General features: G+C 41.0%; 1 protein-coding gene across 2 annotated transcripts; it reads right to left on the bottom strand.

Annotated features, from left to right (window-relative positions):
• Nucleotides 1-237: 237 nt before the first annotated feature.
• Nucleotides 238-6,930, bottom strand: LOC133892442 (protein CIA1-like). Of its 2 annotated transcripts, none has more exons than XM_062333215.1 (10): nt 6,532-6,929; nt 6,270-6,416; nt 5,963-6,181; nt 5,716-5,780; nt 5,025-5,090; nt 4,861-4,938; nt 4,194-4,256; nt 1,407-1,473; nt 835-918; nt 238-694 (listed from the first exon to the last, which is right to left on the bottom strand). In XM_062333215.1, the coding sequence occupies exons 1-10, from the start codon at nt 6,724-6,726 to the stop codon at nt 617-619; spliced, it is 1,062 nt and encodes a 353-aa protein (XP_062189199.1). In that variant the 5' UTR covers nt 6,727-6,929; the 3' UTR covers nt 238-616. The 2 variants fall into 2 exon arrangements, 1 of the variants encoding a protein (XP_062189199.1); XR_009904378.1 differs by having other exon boundaries at nt 661-694; nt 1,412-1,473; nt 6,532-6,930.
• Nucleotides 6,931-20,219: the final 13,289 nt, after the last annotated feature.

Genomic DNA, 20,219 nt, shown 5'->3' with positions numbered 1-20,219 from the left:
GGCAACGAAACGTCCAAAACAAAATGGTGCTGTTACAAAATCCCATTTGTTTGCCCTTCACACAGGATCCTATCCTTAGCAAACGCCTCTGGAAGACCATACCATTGTTTTGTGTTTTGACAAAAGTATCTCCACGCGTAGGTCCAGAACAAATGTTCAGCATCATCCACGAGTCAGGGTCACTAAATTATCAGCCATGAAAGGGAAAAACTAACAGAAATAACATTGAGATTTGAATTCAGTAAAACAATAAACTATAAATCTGTATTCAAGACTCGCTGTTGTACATGAATTGAACGGGATCTTTCATAACTTATTTGTAAAAATGGCTGGATCACGCGTTTGGTTGTCCCTTCCATAGTGTATACACAAACAATTCCACATCTTGGTAGGATGGCACTGTTCAACCTTGCATGGTAAATCTGATAAAAGACCATCACCATGCACCCTCTTGAGGTACAAGTATAAACTAAACAGGGAGCAGTGTTCAGGAAAACTGAAACCACGAGGTGATGCCTAATCCGTTCTCTAATATCAAGGTACACAACTAGAACTACAAACATATATAGTAAACAGAATCAATCCAGTACACTACAAACATATATAGTAAACAGAATCAATCCAGTACACTCCCCCTCAGCTCCCACAATTTCACTGTGCCATCGTCGCTTGCAGATGCCAATAACCTTGGGTCCTAAAAAATTATTTGAGATAAGCATATGTATCCAATAATAAAGAACCATATGGATCGCAAACTCAGCATAGCAGCAGATGAATTTCATTGCACCAACTTAGTAAGTCGAGACTAATTTGTTGCTGATTCTTAGACATTACCTGAGGACACCATCGAACACAGTTTATGTCCATGTCATGTGCCTTCTCTTTCTTCAATATTAATCTGTATGAAGGTCCCTCAACCTGCACCATCAAGGTTACCTTCAATACTTCGAGGGAAACACTAAATATTCTTTTCCCCCTTTTTTTCCTTTTCTAGAATAATTTCACTGATGCATGTGTGAAAGTTCACGTGCTGGCTTCAGCTTTTGCAACAGAAAAATGCCATTATGGTACTCTGAAATAATAATAGTAGTGTTTTTTGGGATAAATAAGAGCCATACATCATTTGGCAGTTTATCTAAACCGAAGACAGCAAACTTCCAGCTAAATTACTAGGAAAATGAGAGAAAAAAATGTTCATCAAAAGGTCATGTGGTGAAAGATAGGATTTTTGCCTGTATCAAATTTATGAACAGCTCTCAACCCTTTATTAATAGGAAAGCTTGAATACTAAATTATGATTGGAACATTGTACTTCAACATTTACAGAACTGAACAAGTCCAGATAAACAAAGCACATAAAGATTGCAATAATGAAAAATTAAATGCAAAATGGAAGGATAAGATACCATACTACTCTTCTCAGCAAATAAGCAGATTGCATCATCACCTGCTCCACTAGCTATAACATCCTCGCTGCCATGCACAAGGACCAGGGAAATGTCAAAGAATAGTATAAGAGACAGTTCCTCCCAAATTAGCACGAAATTGGTAGATAGTAATGATCACAGAATTAGAGTAAACAATCTATTAGATGATTCAAACACCAAGCATGGGCACCAACAGAACATGGGGACTTAATAGTTTGGCCTCAGAAGAATGCTAAACTTACAGCAATGTACTTTGACGCTGTAAACATACAAAAAAATACAATTGGAAGGGAGTGACGTCCCCTCCAACAATTTTGAAGAAGGTAGGAGTCGAATCCAGGTTGGTTAGCCCACCACCTGTGGTGCTAGCCATGTACCCCTGAGAGGCTCCTCTATGCCTAAACATGGCAAATTTTGCTAGAAGACACTCTGGGTGGTTTTTGCTGAGGGATGCTAATTTTTTTTTTCTATGGGGAAAGACATCCCTAAAAAGTGGTCATATGCCAGGAGACGCCGCACCGATTAAAATATAATATTTTGGTGATTAGGTGAGAGAAACAATAAAAACGCCACAATGCCCTTCTGAAATGCTGGGCCCACACGTCAGCCTATATCTCTCTTGATTTCCTTTCTTCATCCTCTTCCTTCTTGTTCATTCTGACCAGCCGCCGGCGTCTGTACGTCCATCACGCTGGTGCCACCGCTTCAGCTCGTTGGGCCCCAAGACCAAGCAGACTCCGCCACGCTGGGCGCCCACCTCAAGGACACGCTCACCAATGAGGAAAAGAGCCAAGGGATCCGCCACCTGACTCAGATCCCCATCGATGCACTTCCGGAGGCCGTGCAGTGTGTTGTAAGGATCAATTTCAAAAAAAGACCAAAAAAACGATAGGTCACTGTTGGGTCAACACAATCAGTGTTAGCTGGACACCCGTATCCAAATTCTTTTGCCAAATCGAACACCCTGAATCCGAGTTGGATTCTGACACCTGCCACTGTCTAGGTAACACTGAACACAACAGCCCATCAAATTGAAGCAATCACCTTGCTGGGCCAAACTTGACGTTCCATTCAAATGTTCATGGGACTAGCCGCCGGCCACTCGAGGCGCAGTGGCCCCCACACCCTATCGTGTGCCCTCCCGCTCTGACCGCCCCAGCCGCATTTCATTGTCCAGAAGCCGTTAGGTGAGTACACCAACGAACGGAGCTTCAGAGCTTCCCATCTAAGCTGCTCTATCGGTCTCAATTAATTGTGCATCTGTCCGTGTGAATTGATTTTTTTCTTTTTACAAAATGGCAAAGCAGTAATTGTTAGCTAATTGGGAAGAATGAGAAGTATCTGACGAGTGGGCCTGAGGGGAAAACAGTAATTTTACAGCACTTCTCTCTCTTCAACCCAAAATGAACATTTTAATGCGTGAGGTGTATTCTTACAAATAACCACTTTTCGGGAGTGTCTTACCCCAAAGATAAAAAAATTTAGTGTCCACCAGTAAAAGCTCACAAAATCATAGTGTCCTCTAGCAAAATTTGCCTAAACATTAATAGTTTCATTCAGGCAAAAACCCAATCTTTCACCAACATAGTCTAATCAATAGTCTGATTCAGGCAAAAAGTGCTTTAAGCAGCTTTTGTTGGCTTTTGGCCATTAGTTAATTAAAAATCTTGATATGTGAAATTATGAAGTTTATCAACATAAAATACAATGGCCTCTGTTTGCAGAACACACAATTCTCAACTAGAAGCTAGAGACTAATATGACACAATTCATATTGATGAATTGAACTGAGAATCTGTTCTTGCATTTTAGCTGACAACAACAACAACAGCCTTTGTCCCAAGTAAGTTGGAGTAGGCTAGAGATGAAGCTTACAAGATCTAACTAAAAAGATGATGAGAAAACAATAATGATAATAAAGGTACTAGTAATAGTAAAAAATAAAAGTAATAATAGTACAAGTAAACTGATACATAAGTTATGGTTTTGGCACGTGGATTGCTAACTTCCACACGCTTCTATCCGTGGATAGTTCTTTGACGATATTCCATTCCTTTAAGCCTCTCTTTACAGACTCCTCCCATGTTAAGTTTGGTCGACCCTCGCCTCTCTTCACATTATCAGCGTGTCTCAATATCCCGCTATACACAAGTGATTCTAGAGGCCTTCGTTGGATATGTTCAAACCATCTCAATAGATGTTGGACAAACTTTTCTTCAATTTGCGCCACCCCTACCGTATCATGTATGGCCATAATTTCATCGCAACATACGCATTTCTGCTACACTTAACTGTTGGACATGTCGCCTTTTAGTTGACCAACACCGACGCCATACAACATCACAGGTTGAATCACCGTCCTATAGAACTTACCTTTCAGCTTTTATGGCACCCTCTTGTCACAGAAGATGCTAGAAGCTTTTCATCCATCCAGCTTTGATTCTATAACTAACATCTTCATTGATATCGCCATCCATCTGTAGCATCGATCCAAAATATCGAAAGGTATCCTTCTTGAGAACCACCTCACCACCGAGACTAACATCTTCTCCCTCATGCCTAGTAGCACCGAAATCACACTTCATATACTCAATTTTGGTCCTACTAAGTCTAAGACCTTTCGATTCTAAAGTATATCTCCACAACTCCAATTTCCTATTAACCTCTTTCCTACTCTCGTCAACTAGCACCACATCGTCAGAAAACTTGCCTAATAATTTCATTCAGATATATCAAGGATGTCTTGGAGATGAGAGTTAACCTCACCTTGACCAATGGGCTGAAAAAATAGTTCGACCATGATATCCTGTGAGAGTAGAAAGGTGCCGCCTGAAATCATATAACCATTCTGTTTAGGAGGATGGCGCAGAAAGGCTACAAACCTTGCTTCACAGTGATGTAATAGTAATATCAACTGTCAAGATTACCTAAAAGATATCATCAACTATAAAAGAACTAGTACAGTTACACTTAAGTCAACTCATAGTCATTAAGTGAGGCATAGTAGGAAGTATGTCTCAGCTAGTCAACTTCAACAGATAGCTACTAATCACCACATGCGTGGGCAAGGTTAAGGTGCAATCAAGTGAAAGCAGTGCAAAACTTTAATAAATTTTGGAAGGGCGATATGAGACAACCACTGCGCTGTGAAGGACAAGTACATCCTTGCTAGTTACATTTGCAACGGGACTAGTCCAGTAGAAAATACAAAGTTTAAATACAGCGGAGTAACAATGATTGAAAGCCCAATGACATTAATATGTTTGATTTATTAGTGGACTGGTGAAAAAATTATTACTACCACACAGGTTCTTCTGCAACCTAAGCTTTTAGGCACCGCTGCAATTCCAGGGTTATCAAACACAAGTCTTCAACGATGCCCCTCATGCAGAGAACATATGTATTAATATTAACAATAAAACTAACATCTTACCAAGATTCATGGCCTTCTACAGTTTTTGGTTGAGACAAATCAGCACTTGTGTCCCATATTTTCAAAGTGTGGTCATCACTGAATAACAACTGTATAACATTAGTAACTTCTCTAGGGAAGTCCCCAACATAAAAGAAACTGTTATCAAGCATGGCAAAACAAACCTGCATGTGACCATCCTATCACCTTTATGGCTAAAAGATAATGCCCATACTGTTGATGAATGACCACTGGGATTAAGAAAAATGAGATCAGTCATACAACAGCATGATAAAGCAAGCGGTTGAGTACTGAAACTAGAAAGCATGTTTCGTGTGCTGTTATAGGTCAGACAACATAATGTCAGAAGACAACTGACTGAAGAATCAGTACAGAAAATTATCTAGTGCTCATATATTTTGTAACAGGGGTGGATGAAAATTGATCTCAAGAGGAAATGTATGGAAAACAATCATATGTGTTAACTGCAAAATTATACAAACACATTATTAATTTATTATGCTTGACATGGAACCCAGAATGATGCTTCAGCAAAATGAGAACAGGGGAATAAACATAAGTGAAATAACTAATTGAGATAGAAAATTAAAATATACAGGACCCAAATGCTGAAGGTAGTTTTCATAAACAACAGGTCAGTCCAAATCTTTAAATCAACAGCAACGCAATGCAGAACAAAATGGGTTGAAATTCGTTCAACAAATCTTTCAATAGACAACAGCATCAAATAAGCTGAAATTTAGTGGTTCGAATACGATATTACAGTGTACAATAAGTTAAACTGATTATATCACAAGTACTTGTTTTATCAAACAAGGGATGATAAAAAAGGCAATAGACCAAAGATCTCCATACCAGTTATTGGCTTCAGTTAATGTCTGTACACAGCGCCACTCATCGTCACCGTCATCAGCCCAGACCTGCATCATACAAGCTACCATATCAACCGAATCAATAGCAGGAGAATAAAGAGGCTCCAGCCTTCTTTGGCCCCGCTACCAAGTCATAGCATCCCAAAATAGCAAAATATGTTGGCATAAAAGGACAAACAAACACATGTATGTGAAGTATGCGTTTGTTCAAAGATGACCCATGTTCGTACCCTGATCGAATTATCATAGCTGACGGAGACAAGAACATCAAGGAACGGGTGCCACTGCACCATCTTGACGTCCTGGGTGTGCCCCTGCAGCACCGAGACGCATTCATACTCGTTCCCTGGCTGCACCTCCCATATCCACACCATCTTGTCCCGGCTACACGTCGCAAGCAGCGACCCGGACGGGCTCCAAGACACGCTCTTCACCTCGTTCTCGTGCCCCTGCACACCCACAGCACAAAAGTCAACATCCAGAACCAGCGCTCCCGACCTGGTGGTACCATCCCCAATCTCAAGCTCAGTAATTCACCTCCAATGTGGCGACGCACTCGAAGTCGCCGCCGGTGTACTCCCATATCGCCGTGGTGGAATCGAAGCTCGCGGTGGCCAGCAGCTTCCCGTTGGGGGACCAAGCGCAGGACCTCACCGTCCGGTTGTGCGTGTCCTCGAGCACATCCTAATCGAACCAAATAAAAAAACCGACCCAAAATTACGTTAATCACTCTATCAATTTCGCAGCTTTAACCAACAAAACAAAACCAAAAAAGAAAAAATAAATTTTTTGGTGTTACCGAGCAGCGCCATGCGCCGTCGGGGGCGCGCTTCCAGATCCGGACCGTCTTGTCGCCGCCGCAGGAGGCGAGGACGGGACCTGCGCCGGGCCCCGGGGAGGGGTTCCAGGCGAGGGACCACACGCGGTCGGCGTGGCCCGTCAGGCGGTGCGCCTCGCGCAGCTCCGCCAGTCCGCCGCCGGCGACGTCCTCCATTGGCCGGGCCACACGGCGGCGATCGGTGGCGCTCTAGGGTTTCGGCCTTCTTGTGGGGTTGGGGGAGTGGAGTACGGTCACCCGCAGGTGCAGGGGTGGAGGCGAAGGGGAAGAGGTCAGAGGCGAGGCGGCGAGGTGGGTGTGACTTGAGAAAAAGCGGTGCTCGTGGCCTCGTGGGTTTCAGCTAGCGGCGGGTAAAACCGAGCCGGTCGGTGACTGGACTCTGGAACATAACATTGGTAGATTTCATACGGGAGGGTTCCATCCGGTGAAGGACGTTGCTTTGTAGCTTCCTCTGTTAATAATAATTCAAATACGATAATTCTTAACTATAAAGGAAAAAAATTATAGTGTTGTAGCTATTCTGTTTGCTTTATTTGAGTATGTAACACTCACTGCATAATAAAGTCCGATAATTCTTCATGATAGTGGCATCGAACACTTTCTCATAGTCGATATCCGTCTCACGACCATTCTCATCACCTGTATGGTTAGCTGCAAGAGCATATTTATCCTCAATATCACTAGCACTTACATATTCACTGTCTTCTGTTACAATGAACGCTCGCTAACTTAGGTAATCCTTCATGACGTGACCTATTTTCTTGCATCGGTGGCATATAATCCCGATCAATCGGCCTGTAGAAGCAACCGAAGAAGAGCTCTTAGCTGGACCCTGCACACTTCACATCCATTTGGTATAGCTTGAAATTATGGTGAGTAGCATAGGCTACTGATATACGAATTGACTCAAGCCTAGCTAAGAGAGCATAAGTCTTACCAAAATCCAAACATTTTATTTGTGTGAAGCCTTGAGTAACCAATCTTGCCTTGTTCTTTGTCACGATCCTGTTCTCGTCTTGTTTATTGCGGAAGATCCATTTTGTGCCGATTACGTTTTGATTCGGTCTCTCCACCAAGGACCAGACTTCATTCCTCTTGAAGTTGTTTAACTCCTCTTGCATGGTCATCACCCAATCCGGATCTCCAAGAGCATATTTTACCTTCAAAAGTTCCAAAGAGAAAACAAATGAGTAATATTCATAAAAATTTGCAATTCTAGAACGAGTAGTTACCCCCTTTTGTATATCACCAAGAATGTTGTCAACGGGGTGATCTCTTTAAATGCTTTGATAGACTCTTAGATGAGGCACTTGGGAGTGAGCTTGAATGGGTCCTTCATATTCATCATTACAGATAGATTGATCGTTGTTGCCATGATGTTATCCTTGAGTATCATCTTCATCAAATACTTGATCTCCACCTTAAGTTTGTACTTGATCTTTACATGTGTAGGACTCTTCCAATTTTTCTAGCGAAGTGCGGACCCTCCGTACTTTTTTGCGGACTGTCCGCACATGTGCGGACCCTCCGCATAATTGTGCGGATCCTTCGCACTTCTGCCAGTAGCTGAGGAATTTTCACCTCCTTCTTCGGCCTCCTTTTGATCTTGAGCTTCCTTGGGTCTAACTTCACCGAGGGCTAGCTTCTTGATTGCTTCACAAGGAGGTTCTTCGTTGCCTACAACATTTAGATCAACTTGCTCCACTTGAGAGCCATTAGATTCATCAAATGTCGCGTCTCTCGTGATTTCAACACAACCGGTGGTTTTGTTGAAAACACGGTAGGCATAAGCATTTGATCTATAACCAAGCATAAGACCTTCATCAACCTTAGAAGCAAATTTAGAACTTTTGGGTTTCTTATTTAAAATAAAGTATTTACTACCAAAAACTCTAAAATATAACACATTTGGAGCTCGTATGCGGTCTTTTTCAAGATCCTGTGGAGATATAGTCGATTGATGGCATGACATGCGGTGTTGATTGCTTCCGCCCAAAATTGGTCCGAGATCTTGTACTCATCAAGCATCGTCCTTGCCGACTCTATTAGAGTTTTATTCTTCCTCTCGACAACCCTATTTTGTTGAGGGGAGTAGGGTGCTGAGAATTCGTGCTTGATCCCTTCTTCATCAAGAAACTCTTCAACTTGTGTGTTCTTGAACTCGCTTCCGTTGTCACTTCTCACCCTTTTGATCTTCACTTTAAACTCATTTTGAGCTCTTCTTATAAATTTCTTGAATATGACTTGTGTTTCACTTTTATTATGCAAAAAGAATACCCAAGTGAAACGAGAATAGTCATCAACAATAACCAAACCATATTTGTTACCGCCAATACTTATGTAGGCGATTGGCCCAAATAATTCCATGTGAAGAAGCTCCAATGGCCTTGTGGTTGTCATCACGTTCTTAACGGAGTGAGGTGCTCCGACTTGTTTTCCTGCTTGACAAACACTATAAATTCTATTTTTCTCAAAAGAAACATTTGTTAGTCCTAGGATGTGCTCGCCCTTTTGAAGTTTAGATAAATTTCTCATATCAACATGAGCTAGTCGGCGATACCATAGCCAACCCATGCTAGACTTAGCAATCAAGCAAGTTTTAGGCTTCACTTCATCCGTTAAAAAATCAACAAGATAAAATTTACCCTTCAGCCTACCGGTGAAAGCTATTGATGTGTCTTCCCTTCTAGAGACGATAACACTCTAATTGGTAAAAAGGCAATTGTAACTCATTTCACATAATTGTGACACGAAAAACAAATTTTAATTAAGAGACTTGACTAATAAAACATTTGAAATAGAATGATCATGCGAAATAGCAATTTGACCTAAACGTATTATCTCTCCTTTTCCATCATCACCAAAGATGATGTTTTCATGTAGTCCTCCATCTTATTCAAATGATGAGAACATACTCTCTTCTCCGGTCATGTGATCTGTACATCCACTATCGATCACCTAACTTGATCCACCGGAGGAGTATGCCTACAAAACAGGTTTATGCCTTTATTTTAGGTACTCAAATTTGTTTGGGTCTTTTAGCGTTAGTCACAAGCACCTTCGGTACCCACACATTCCTTTTGACAACTTTATCCTTTGTGCAGGGACCAATATAAAGAGCAACCACTTTACCACGGTAGTTTCTCTTAAGCATATAAGAGGCATAAAAGGTAGATTGAGAAGCATAGGTCTTTGGTTGTTTTGCTTGAGCGGTGTGATCATCTTGCTTGCCTCCCTTGATGAACTTGAGGCACTCCACTCCATTAATCATCACACGACCATTTTGCTTGCTCGTGTATTGATCAAATCCAAACCCTCTCTTTTATTTGTTGTCTTTGGCTTGAATGGTCTTGTATAATGCATCTTTGGATTTGTAAGTTTTGATGCACCCATACTTGACCAAAGCATTTAACCTCTCATTCTCTTTTTGTAATGCTTGCAAAGATTCAACATTAGTAGTACAAGTATTTATATCAATATTAAAGCAACGAGAGTAACCATTACTAGTGGAAGCACTAGATAGCAAGTTTGCATCATTAGAGTTGAATGAGGTACTCTTGAGGGTATCAATTTGCATTTCAAGAGTTTTATAATCTTTATCAAAACATGATAATTTCCCTTGAAGTATATAATTGTTACTCTCAAGACTAACAATTGAAGAATTGGCCAAATCAAGATCTTTAGATAATTTCTCAACTTTCTCCTTCTCTTTAGCAAGGAGCTCCTTGAGTTCAAGGTTTCTCTCCTTTTCGAGGATGAGCAAGTCCTCTTGTCTCTCAAGGGTCTCCTCATGACTATCTGTTGTATCCATTAGCTCTTTTATCTTAAATATGACATTTTTGTTTAAACCTTTAAACATACTATCACAATCACTATCGTAATCACTATCACTATCTAGAAGCTTGGATTGTGATTTTACCTTGTGGCCTTTAGCCATGAGGTACTTGGGGGAGTCATCATCATCATCATTCATTAAGAGTGATTTTCTTGGTGTAGGCTCGCAGATGGTGATGGTGGCAACCTCTTCATCATCGGAGTCGGAGTCCGAATTGGAATCCCACTCATCTCCAATATGTGCTTGACCCAAATATTTCTTCTTGTGGGTCTTATACTTGTCCTTCTTGAATGGCTTGCTCTTATTTTCTTCCTTGTCTTTACCCTTCTTTTTGTTGGGGCAATCGGTTATGAAATGGCCAATTTTGCCACACTCATAGCATGCCCTCTTAGATATTCTCTTCTCGGCATATCTCTCTTGTATTTAGCATAGCCACTCTTTCTCATGAATTTCTTGAATCTCTTCACAAAGAAAGCCATTTCTTCATCTTCAGAGCTCTCATCTTCACTTGAGCTTGATTCTTGAACTTGTTTGCTCTTACTTGCCTTGAATGGAATTTCCTTATTCTTGGAGGTTGAGCTTTGTTTGGCATGAATCTTCACTTCATTTGCTCCTTCCTCCATAAGCTCATGAGCAAGTATCCTCCCTAGCACATCGCTCGGTGTGAGCCTTTTGTAATCTCTTCTTTCTCGGAGAAGTGTCACAAAAGTAGGATTTATAGGACCAAATGCTCTAAGCAATCTTTTTACCACTTTGTGATCATCAATATCTTCACTCCCAAGCCCTCTTAGCTTGTTCACAAGTACCATCATCCTATCATACATGGCTTGGGGAGTTTCATGATCTTCCATGATGAATCTTCCTAGTTTGCCCTCAAGCAACTCTATCTTGGACTCTCTCATCCTTATGGTGCCTTCGTGAGTAACTTGGAGAGTGTCCCATATTTGCTTGGCCTCCTCAAGTCCATATACTTTGTTGAATTCCTCGGGGCTCAAGGTACTAAGCAGAACACTTGTAGCTTGAGCATTAGACTGTGTCCAACGGATTCCCTTCAGGGGCCAAAATCCCTTCACGACGGGATTTTCGTTCCCTTCAGCGCTCCAACGGATTCCCTTCACGGTTCCCGTCGCGAAGGGATTCCCAAGGTCATTCCCTCCAGCCCGGGATTCTCTCTCCTTTCCCTTCGCGATTCCCCTCGAAGGGAAGCTGTTGGAGATGAGAGGAAATAAAGGGAATGAAAATGGGGAAGGGAATCGGGAAGGGAACGAAATGAAAGGAATATTGTTGGGGACAGTCTTACGATGCATGTTTTGCTCTTCATTGGAAGTGAGCTCTTGGTCTTCATCCGGCAAGTCACAACCTGTGCAAACAATCTTCCAAATACTTGGATGAAGAGATATTAGGTGCATTTTCATCTTGTGCCTCCAAACAGCATAATGTGTACCATCAAAGAACGGTGCACGCCCGGATGGCATGGAGATGTAATTGCTAGAAGAATTTAAACGATCATAATTGAAAGGTACTTCACTTCCCTTTCCCTTACCATTACCTTCGCCGTTCTTCGACGGATCATCTTTTGGACTCTTCGGGCTTCCGGATGTTGACATTTCGAATTTCTCCAAGCGGTGAAGCCTTGTAGGAGGTTAGGCTCTGATACCAATTGAAATGTCATCTAGAGGGGGGGAGTGAATAGGCGAAACCTAAAATTCTGCAAACTTAAAACAGTGGATCAGAAAAAGTGCGGACCTTTCGCACTTTTGTCCAGAACCTCCTCACTTGTACGGAGGTTCCGCAGAAAAGTGCAAATACTCCGGACTTTTGGGGAAAACTTGAACTGGAACAAACTCAGAGGTAAGGTGTGTCAATTTTACAAGTTACCGAGCACCAGTAGATGTATGTCAACCTATATAACCAAATACCTGCAGCTCAAATCTTACAACAAGATAGATCGGGTTTAAACCCTAGAATTCAATTCAAACAAGAGAGTATATCTAAATACAAGAAATTGAACAAGATTGACACAAGAATTTGTTTACCAGAGTTCGATCACTCCACAAAGAAGTGCCTACGTCTCCGTTGAGGAGCTCACAAAGAGCCGGGTCTTTTTCAACCCTATCCTCACCAAAGTGACCACAAAGATTGAGCTTCAGGTTTCTTACTCAACTTGTCGGGGTGATACAAACGTTCCGGAGCTCACCCAAACTTGGGGGCTCAACGGGCGACGCCTAGCCATCTAGGTGGACGAACCACCAAGAGTAACAAACTTGAAACCACCGGCTTGACGAAGAAACGAGTGCTCAAAAGGATAGCTTTGAATCTCACTGGCACTATTGCTCAATCTCACTCAACTCTAGCAGAGATCTCAACAAGAATCACAAAAGGGGAGTGGAAAGGAGCTTTCAATGAGATAGAAGCCTTTTGTCTCAAAGTTTGTTGGAATTAAAAGCCTGAGTTGCTGTTGTATTGAAAGGTGTGGGGTTTAAATACTCCACTCTCAAAAACTAGCTGTTATGCTCTGGAAAGTGCGGACCCTCCGCATAGGTCTGGAACCTCCGCACATATGCGGACACTCCACAGAAAAATACGGACCTTTCGCAATTAGCCGTGAACTCACTAAAGTGCGGACCCTCTGTACAAAAGTGCGGACCTTCCGCACAAGTGCGGATACTCTGCAGAAAAATGCGAACCTTCCGCACAAGTGCGGATACTCCGCACAAAAAAGTGCGGACCTTTCGTATTTTTCTGAAACAAAAGATTTAGGGCTAACTTTATATGACTCTCATGGGTTTGTTTGGAGTTTTGAGCACTGTCTCTATACAAACAAGTAGATTTCATATCTCCCTTTATAGTACGGCATCCTAAACTCAAATATAAAGCATAAAAGAATTTAAAAGCCATAGGAACCTGCCGCTTTCCTTTATACGTTTTTGGGGGGTTCACAATGCGTCATATTTTTCACTTGATGGAACTAACACCTGCCCATAACTCATAAAACTCATTAGTTTTTTTAATTACTTTGTCATTATCACCAAAACCCACTTAGGGGCCTAGATGCACTTCCAAGACCATGTAGCTGAATGTGGAGCTATTTTGATTTGTCCCGGTGTTGATTTTGAAGTTGTCATGCTTATAAAATTGCTCATTGGCCTCTATTGTCGTCCCTGCAATTCTTTTTCTGCCAAACATGCAAGTTGGGACAATCTAGAAACACTGTTGTATTCTTTGTAATCGACTATATCCTGAATTTTATGCCTTAACCCTCCACAAAAGTGTGCTATTACAGCCTCATCATCCTCAATAATATCACAACGCAACATACTAATTTGTAATTCCCGATAATATTCTTCTACGGATCTATCACCTTAGTTTAAGCGCTATAATTTCTTACACAAATCACGTTTAAAAGAGGGTGGAATAAATCTATTATGCATAGCAACGTTTAAAGCATTCCATGTGGTAGGTGCTAATCCATCGATGCATACTCTATTTCACCAGATAATTGCAAATTCTTTAAATTCACTAGTGGCATGCCTAACTCTATGCATTTCAACAACTAAATGAGCATTAAACTTTTGTTCAACAGTCATCTCTCAATCTAAATACTTTTCAGCATCATAAGCACTCGCAAAAAATGGTACGGTAAACTTAACCTTAATAAATGGATCATAATTAACACGTAGGTTATGTTACTGAAAATTATTACCTTTCATACCTTGACGGTTAAAGTTTAATCAGTCCCGTTGTCGTGCATAAAAGGCATCTTTTCTTACCTCAAAATTTCATCTTCTGCGACGGACTACTCTAGCTCATGGTCTTACACACCCATAGTTTGGTGGCCGATTAATCACTCGATCAAAGCGTGTATTCAGCATGTCAATACTATTATTAAGTCGTTGCAATGTAGTGTTTGTCTCCGTAAGCTTCTTATCGAAGCCGTTGATAATAGCTTGTCGATGATCATTCAACATCATTATGAGTTCTTCCCTCAAAACATACTCCTATGCATCCGATACTTCTCCTTCCATGGTTAGTCGAAGATAGAAAATAATAAAAGATAAATTATCCCTATCGACTATTAGGTGGTGGAGGTAGAGTTACATACTCTCAAGTATCTTACCACGCTCTTGCAAGTGTTCTTACCAATCACCGTAGTTGGCACAACCGGTGGCTGGTTCGTGATACCTTATCGGGTGCGAGTGATGTAGTTGCAAGGGGAGAAATCGTTCTGATCGAGAGAAGGTGTAGCTTGGACAGGCAATATTTAGTAGCAATGAATGAAAATAATTGAAATCAGATTAGCAAATCTGAATAAAAGTCCATAGTACCTGTCACAGTTGCTGGCCTGAACACGTTCCTAAAACTAGCTCAAGAAAGCCGAAAACTATAGCAGACACAAGCACAATGGAACAAAATTTGCAATGCAAATTGATTCTCTTTTTTTTTGCATTCTCTCTTTTTTTGCACTCTTTGCTTCTTGCTTGCTTTTTTTTTTTTGCGAAAGTGACACAAACTCAAAAACTCTTCTACTGTCTTTTTCTAAGACCAGTGAGGTACGCGGGTCACAAACTTTTTTCGGAGAGCAGAGGTACAAAGGTAATTAAAAGATACTCTCTCTGAACTTTGGCTACCTTTGTTTCGGCTATGGTGGTCAGATCGACTGGTCGGGACCTCGAGAGGGTGGTCAGAGTGACTGGTCGGGACCCCGAGAGGGTGGTCAGAGTAACTGGTTGGAACCCCGATTGGGTAGTCAGAGTGGGTGGTCGGAATGACTGGTCGGGACCCCGAGTGGGTGGTCGGAGTGACTGATCGGACTCCGAACAGGTGGTCAGAGCGACTGGTCAGGACCCCGAGTGGGTGGTCGGAGTGACTGGTCGGACCCCAAACAGGTGGTCGGAGTGACTGGTCAGGACCCCGAGTGGGTGGTAAAAGTGCCTGGTCGGACCCTGAGTGGGTGGTTGGAATGACTAGTGATCGAAACTAAGTAGATGGTTTAAGTGACTAGTGGTCGAACCTGAGTAGATGGTCGACTTGACTTGTGGTCGAACTCGAGTAGATAGTTGAAATGACTAGTGGTCGAACACGACTTGATGATCAACTAGACTAGTGGTCGAACTCGAGTAGATGGTTAAAGCGACTAGTGGTCGAACTCGAGTAGATGGTTAAAGCGATTAGTGGTTGAACATGACTTGATGGTCGACTCGACTAGTGGTCGAACTCGAGTAGATGGTTAAAGCGATTAGTGGTTGAACATGACTTGATGGTCGACTCGACTAGTGGTCGAACTCGAGTAGATGGTTAAAGCGACTAGTGGTCGAACACGAGTTGATGATCGACTCGATTAGAGACACAATCTCTGTTATTGCAGACAAAGACAGGCCGAGATACACGACGACTAAACAGCAAGACTTGACACTAGAAATTAGATCACGATGACTCAACAAAAACACTGGCGATGGACTCAAACTCAACAACGCGAACACTAAAAAAAAAATTACAAAGGCACAAAGTGGTTTAGATAGCGGAAAAACTAAGATCGAAATATTTTTGTAGGGTAATTTTCTGGACTCTAGGTAATGGAAAACGACGAAGCAAAAGGGGATAACTGAGATTACCTAACGGGCAACCAAGACTCTGATACCACTTGATGAACGTTTGCTTGATTTTCTGAAAGATAATATGATAAGTCGATTGGTGGAGTTTCGATGTTGATGATCCAAAGGCTCCGAACAGAACAGATAGAGAACCCTTGCAACCACTACACTACTACTCCATGGTTATCAACCGTACCAAGACGCGGTTGATCTCACCAAGAAGGCTTTCCCTATAAGAGAATCGAGAACACAAGTAATAACAGGTAGATGCAATCTAAATATTGCTAATTACCAATTAAATACTTGAGTTAGGGTTCTACAAACCAAACGAGCGGCGAAACTATATAAAACAGCATAATCTAAGTAAAATGCGAGCCTAAACTATGATAACTATTGTGCATATATAGGAGGACGTAAGGAGATCGACCTAGGGTTGTGCAGCCATGAAAAGAGGCGTAAACAAACTGAACTCCAACCCCGATACGATTACCAGACCCAACTAGATCTAAAATGATGGTGCAACACCTTATTTCTTTGACTCTGACTAAACTATAAGGAATATTTGGTTGAACTCATATCAATTGGAAAGGGCTCATCATAAGCTTTTCAGAATATCCAAGATTACATAAAATTGACTTTATATGAGAGAGTTATACCTGTTTTACTAACGTGCTGTCCTATGACTCAACTACGACCATAACTTCAATCACGACCACGACTAGAGCTCAGGTCCGAGTAGACTTGGCCTTCGAGGGGTGACGTCCAGATAAGGTTGTGGTGCTTTTCCTACTTTGTAAGCAATAAAACATCACAAGAATTTAGTAGTAATCTATCAAGAAAGCATGAACAACGGAAAACGAGTTCACCTGGTGATCTAATTATCGTGCACGTGCTCTTATAATTAGATCTTATATAATTTAAGAATTAATAATGGTATTGATCGTATCCGAAGAAGCTATAGACTCATCACTAGCTCTAAATTACCTTGAAGGCCCATCCCTATAATTACTCAGATTATAATCTCACTTGTAATACTTAAACCACTTTGAGCCTACGATTTAGTCATAATAAAACAATCAAAACGGGTTACCTAATAGGTTACAAAATCAAGAGAAGCGCATGTGCTACCAGTCCCTCAGGTGTATCGAACAATTAGTTCACGTGTAATGAAACTTTGTAGGTTTATTGTAATATATACTTTTTATATTCTCGAGCAATACTTGCCCTTGGTTGGATCATGTAAAAGCATGGTATCAGGCACGGCAAACGGCGCGCCATCTTTCTAGTTTTTTAACTTAGGATATCACGCAACACAGTAACACTAGCCAAAGAGGGGAAGCAACGTGCTGCAGTTTGCCGTGGACTCAAAACATGTAGTGGTCTTTTTAGTTCATTCAGACAAATCTACAGCTGGCATCATCTTGGCAAGAGAAATTAAGAGTCGGTTTGGTAGAATTTTTAGAGTAGCTTTTCGGTTGAAATTAAAGGAGCTCTGTCAAACAGCAGTTTTCAGTTTTTAATTTCTTAAGTGAAATCCGTGGGAGTGATTATCTGAAATAAACTAAAAGTTAGAAAACTGAAAAAAAAACAGCTTCCCCTGATTCACTTATCGTATAGAATCACTCATTCATATATTTTATTTTAGAGAATCACTTTCAGCCACAAAATCCCAAACAGACTCAAATTTCTATTCTTCTAGGCCGGCAATCAGAAAGACAAAAAATGAAAGCTACTTTAAAACACTAGCAACCGCGCCACAAAGAGTGCAAATGAATAGTGCTCCATTGTGTAACCAGATGTGTTAAATTAGCTACAGTTGGCTAATGTTGAGACCGGACTAAGAAACTGTTGTAATAAATAGTGCGATAATGAGAGATGCATTCCAATATTCCAAAAATTAAAGAACAAGCGCAAATCAAGATATCTCCATTACACATGATTTTACAATCGATTAACAGCAGTTCATTGAACATAATTACAGTAATCATATGCACTAACTTATCTGAACGGCAAGAAGAAAAGTTAATGAAAGAGCTCTCAGATTATTAGCAACAAACGGCCCAGGACTCATAATCTTGCCCCCTAATATTGCTAACTACACATCATAAATTGAGTTGAAACTAAGCCTTCAAAAGATTCAGAACCTATATAAAACTCAAGTATAAAGATTTAGGTGGACAGTGTTGCTGTTCTTATCTAGATTACAGAAATTCAGAGCATAAATTCACATCATAGCTATAATCAGAACCACAACAGAGCAGTAACTCTGTAACCCATTCATTGACCAAAGATTGAACAATGAAAGCCTGCTTAAAACCAATCGCAATTGAGTAAACTGAACCAACAGCAGCACTGGTCCAGTGAATCAAACAAGCATAACCATCTAACTAGAGAATTACATAGGTCTGAAGCTACTGTGCTTAGAAGTCAATCCCAATTTCAGTGTATTACTATCATCATAGAGCATTTCATACTCAATTAAACCATCCAGATAACAGAGAGGGAGAAAGAGATGTGAAACTTGAATACTCATAGTGCAATGCACACAAATGAATCAATAACCGAGGCTAGGCACGGCAAGGAAATCGCTATACTAGAAATCCTATTTGCTGTCATTGCCGTCAGCGAGAAAGACGGAGATACAGAACCTCACTGCACCGCTTCGGGGCGTGTGGGCGAGCTTTGGCGTTCATAGCTCCGACCAGCACCAACTCAGCAGCTCCTCCACACAATCCCTCCACACACTGAAGCACCAGAGCCAAAGCACGAACACCTCTTGGCTCCGGATCAGAGATTTTTTAACGTAAAACTATGGAGGAGTTCCCCAGAGTAAATTTTGTATTAAAAAAAAACGGGTATGTACAAAAAGAGAAAACCCCGTAGGGTAAAAAGCGGGTATGTACAGGGTGGAAGGCAAAATTACAACGAATTATCTAGCCATAGACGAATAATTGCTCTGATGTCATTGTTAAGCCTATAAAGATGCCTAAAAACCTGCTCTATGAATCTTAAGATCCAAACCTGAAAAGAGGGCCTGACTCCTTCGAAGATATAATCATTCCGTAATTTCCATATTTCCCAAGCTGCAATTATAAAAATCTCTATGAAGAAAGGGTGAGGTATTACTCTCTTTGCTCTACAAATTTGATGGTATAGATCTGTTGAATCAATCCAATGAATATTCAGGAAATGCCAACATCTTTGACTAAAAGAACAGTCAAAGAAAAGATGGTCTCTTGTTTCATTAGCACTATCTTGACACATGACACAATTATGTTAGGTCGAACTGCGAAATTTTTTCTTCGAAGAAGATCTCTTGTATTGAGCTGGTCCAATAAAAGTAACCACATAAAAATTTGATTCTTGGCACACACTTGGATTTCCATACCCAAATCAAGGGTTGGGGTGTCTGTTGATTCTTAAAGACCAAATTGTAAAATTTGCTTGATGTATATTGATCTGTACCCCATATAAATGTCCAAACATCATTACTTTCAGTTGCATACCTTAAACACTCCAGATTAGAGCAAAGCTAGGCATATTCCTCATATGCTTGCTATGAAAGAGGAAGAGAAAAAAGTTGGGAGAGATCCTGACCATGGAAAACCAACTTAGCTGAAATTTTCTGATTTTTAGCAAAGGAATACAGCCTTGGATACTTTGTAGCCATAATATTATCTAACAAAAGATCTTCCCAAAAAAGAATGGTGTCTCCTTTGCCCTCTTGGCATTTGGATATTCCCCTGTAAATGACATTCAATCTCAGAACATCTTTCCACCAGAAGGAGCCCATCTCACGAGAACCATGTGGCACTCTATGCTGGTAATAGGAATTCCATATTAACTGTACCCAGGGAATATCCTTCTTGGAATAAAATTTATGCAAATGTTTGAGAAGCAAAGCATCATTTTGCACTTTGAGATTAATTACTCCTAGCCAGCCTTTATTCTTTGGTCTACACACCTTTTTCCATGACACTAAGTTTCCTCCTTTCTTATTTATGTTTCTTCCCCTCCATAAGCATTGCTTTCTAGCTCTATCAATATTGTCTAAAACTGCAGCTGGAAGCTTCAAAGTGCACATAGCATAAGTTGGAAGAGAGGATAAGACTGAATTTACCATTTGCAACCTGCCAGTATATGACAATAAAGATAAAGTCACTAATAATCGTCTCTCGACTCTATCAATAATTGAGTGAGATCTTGAATTCTTGGTTTTGTAG

Source organism: Phragmites australis, chromosome 15 (assembly GCF_958298935.1).
Source record: "Phragmites australis chromosome 15, lpPhrAust1.1, whole genome shotgun sequence".
Taxonomy (NCBI): domain Eukaryota; kingdom Viridiplantae; phylum Streptophyta; class Magnoliopsida; order Poales; family Poaceae; genus Phragmites; species Phragmites australis.
This window is presented reverse-complemented; position numbering and strand designations above follow the sequence as displayed.

Bases quoted from the DNA above. Each gene is read 5' to 3' on its own strand.
- LOC133892442 (XM_062333215.1), bottom strand. From the start codon at position 6,726: ATGGAGGACGTCGCCGGCGGCGGACTGGCGGAGCTGCGCGAGGCGCAC. The intron at 6,417-6,531 runs GTAACACCAAAA...TGGTTCGATTAG, and splicing joins ACGGCGCATGGCGCTGCTCG to GATGTGCTCGAGGACACGCA. The intron at 1,474-4,193 runs GTGAGGTTAACT...TGTGCATGGCAG, and splicing joins TTTTCAGCCCATTGGTCAAG to CGAGGATGTTATAGCTAGTG.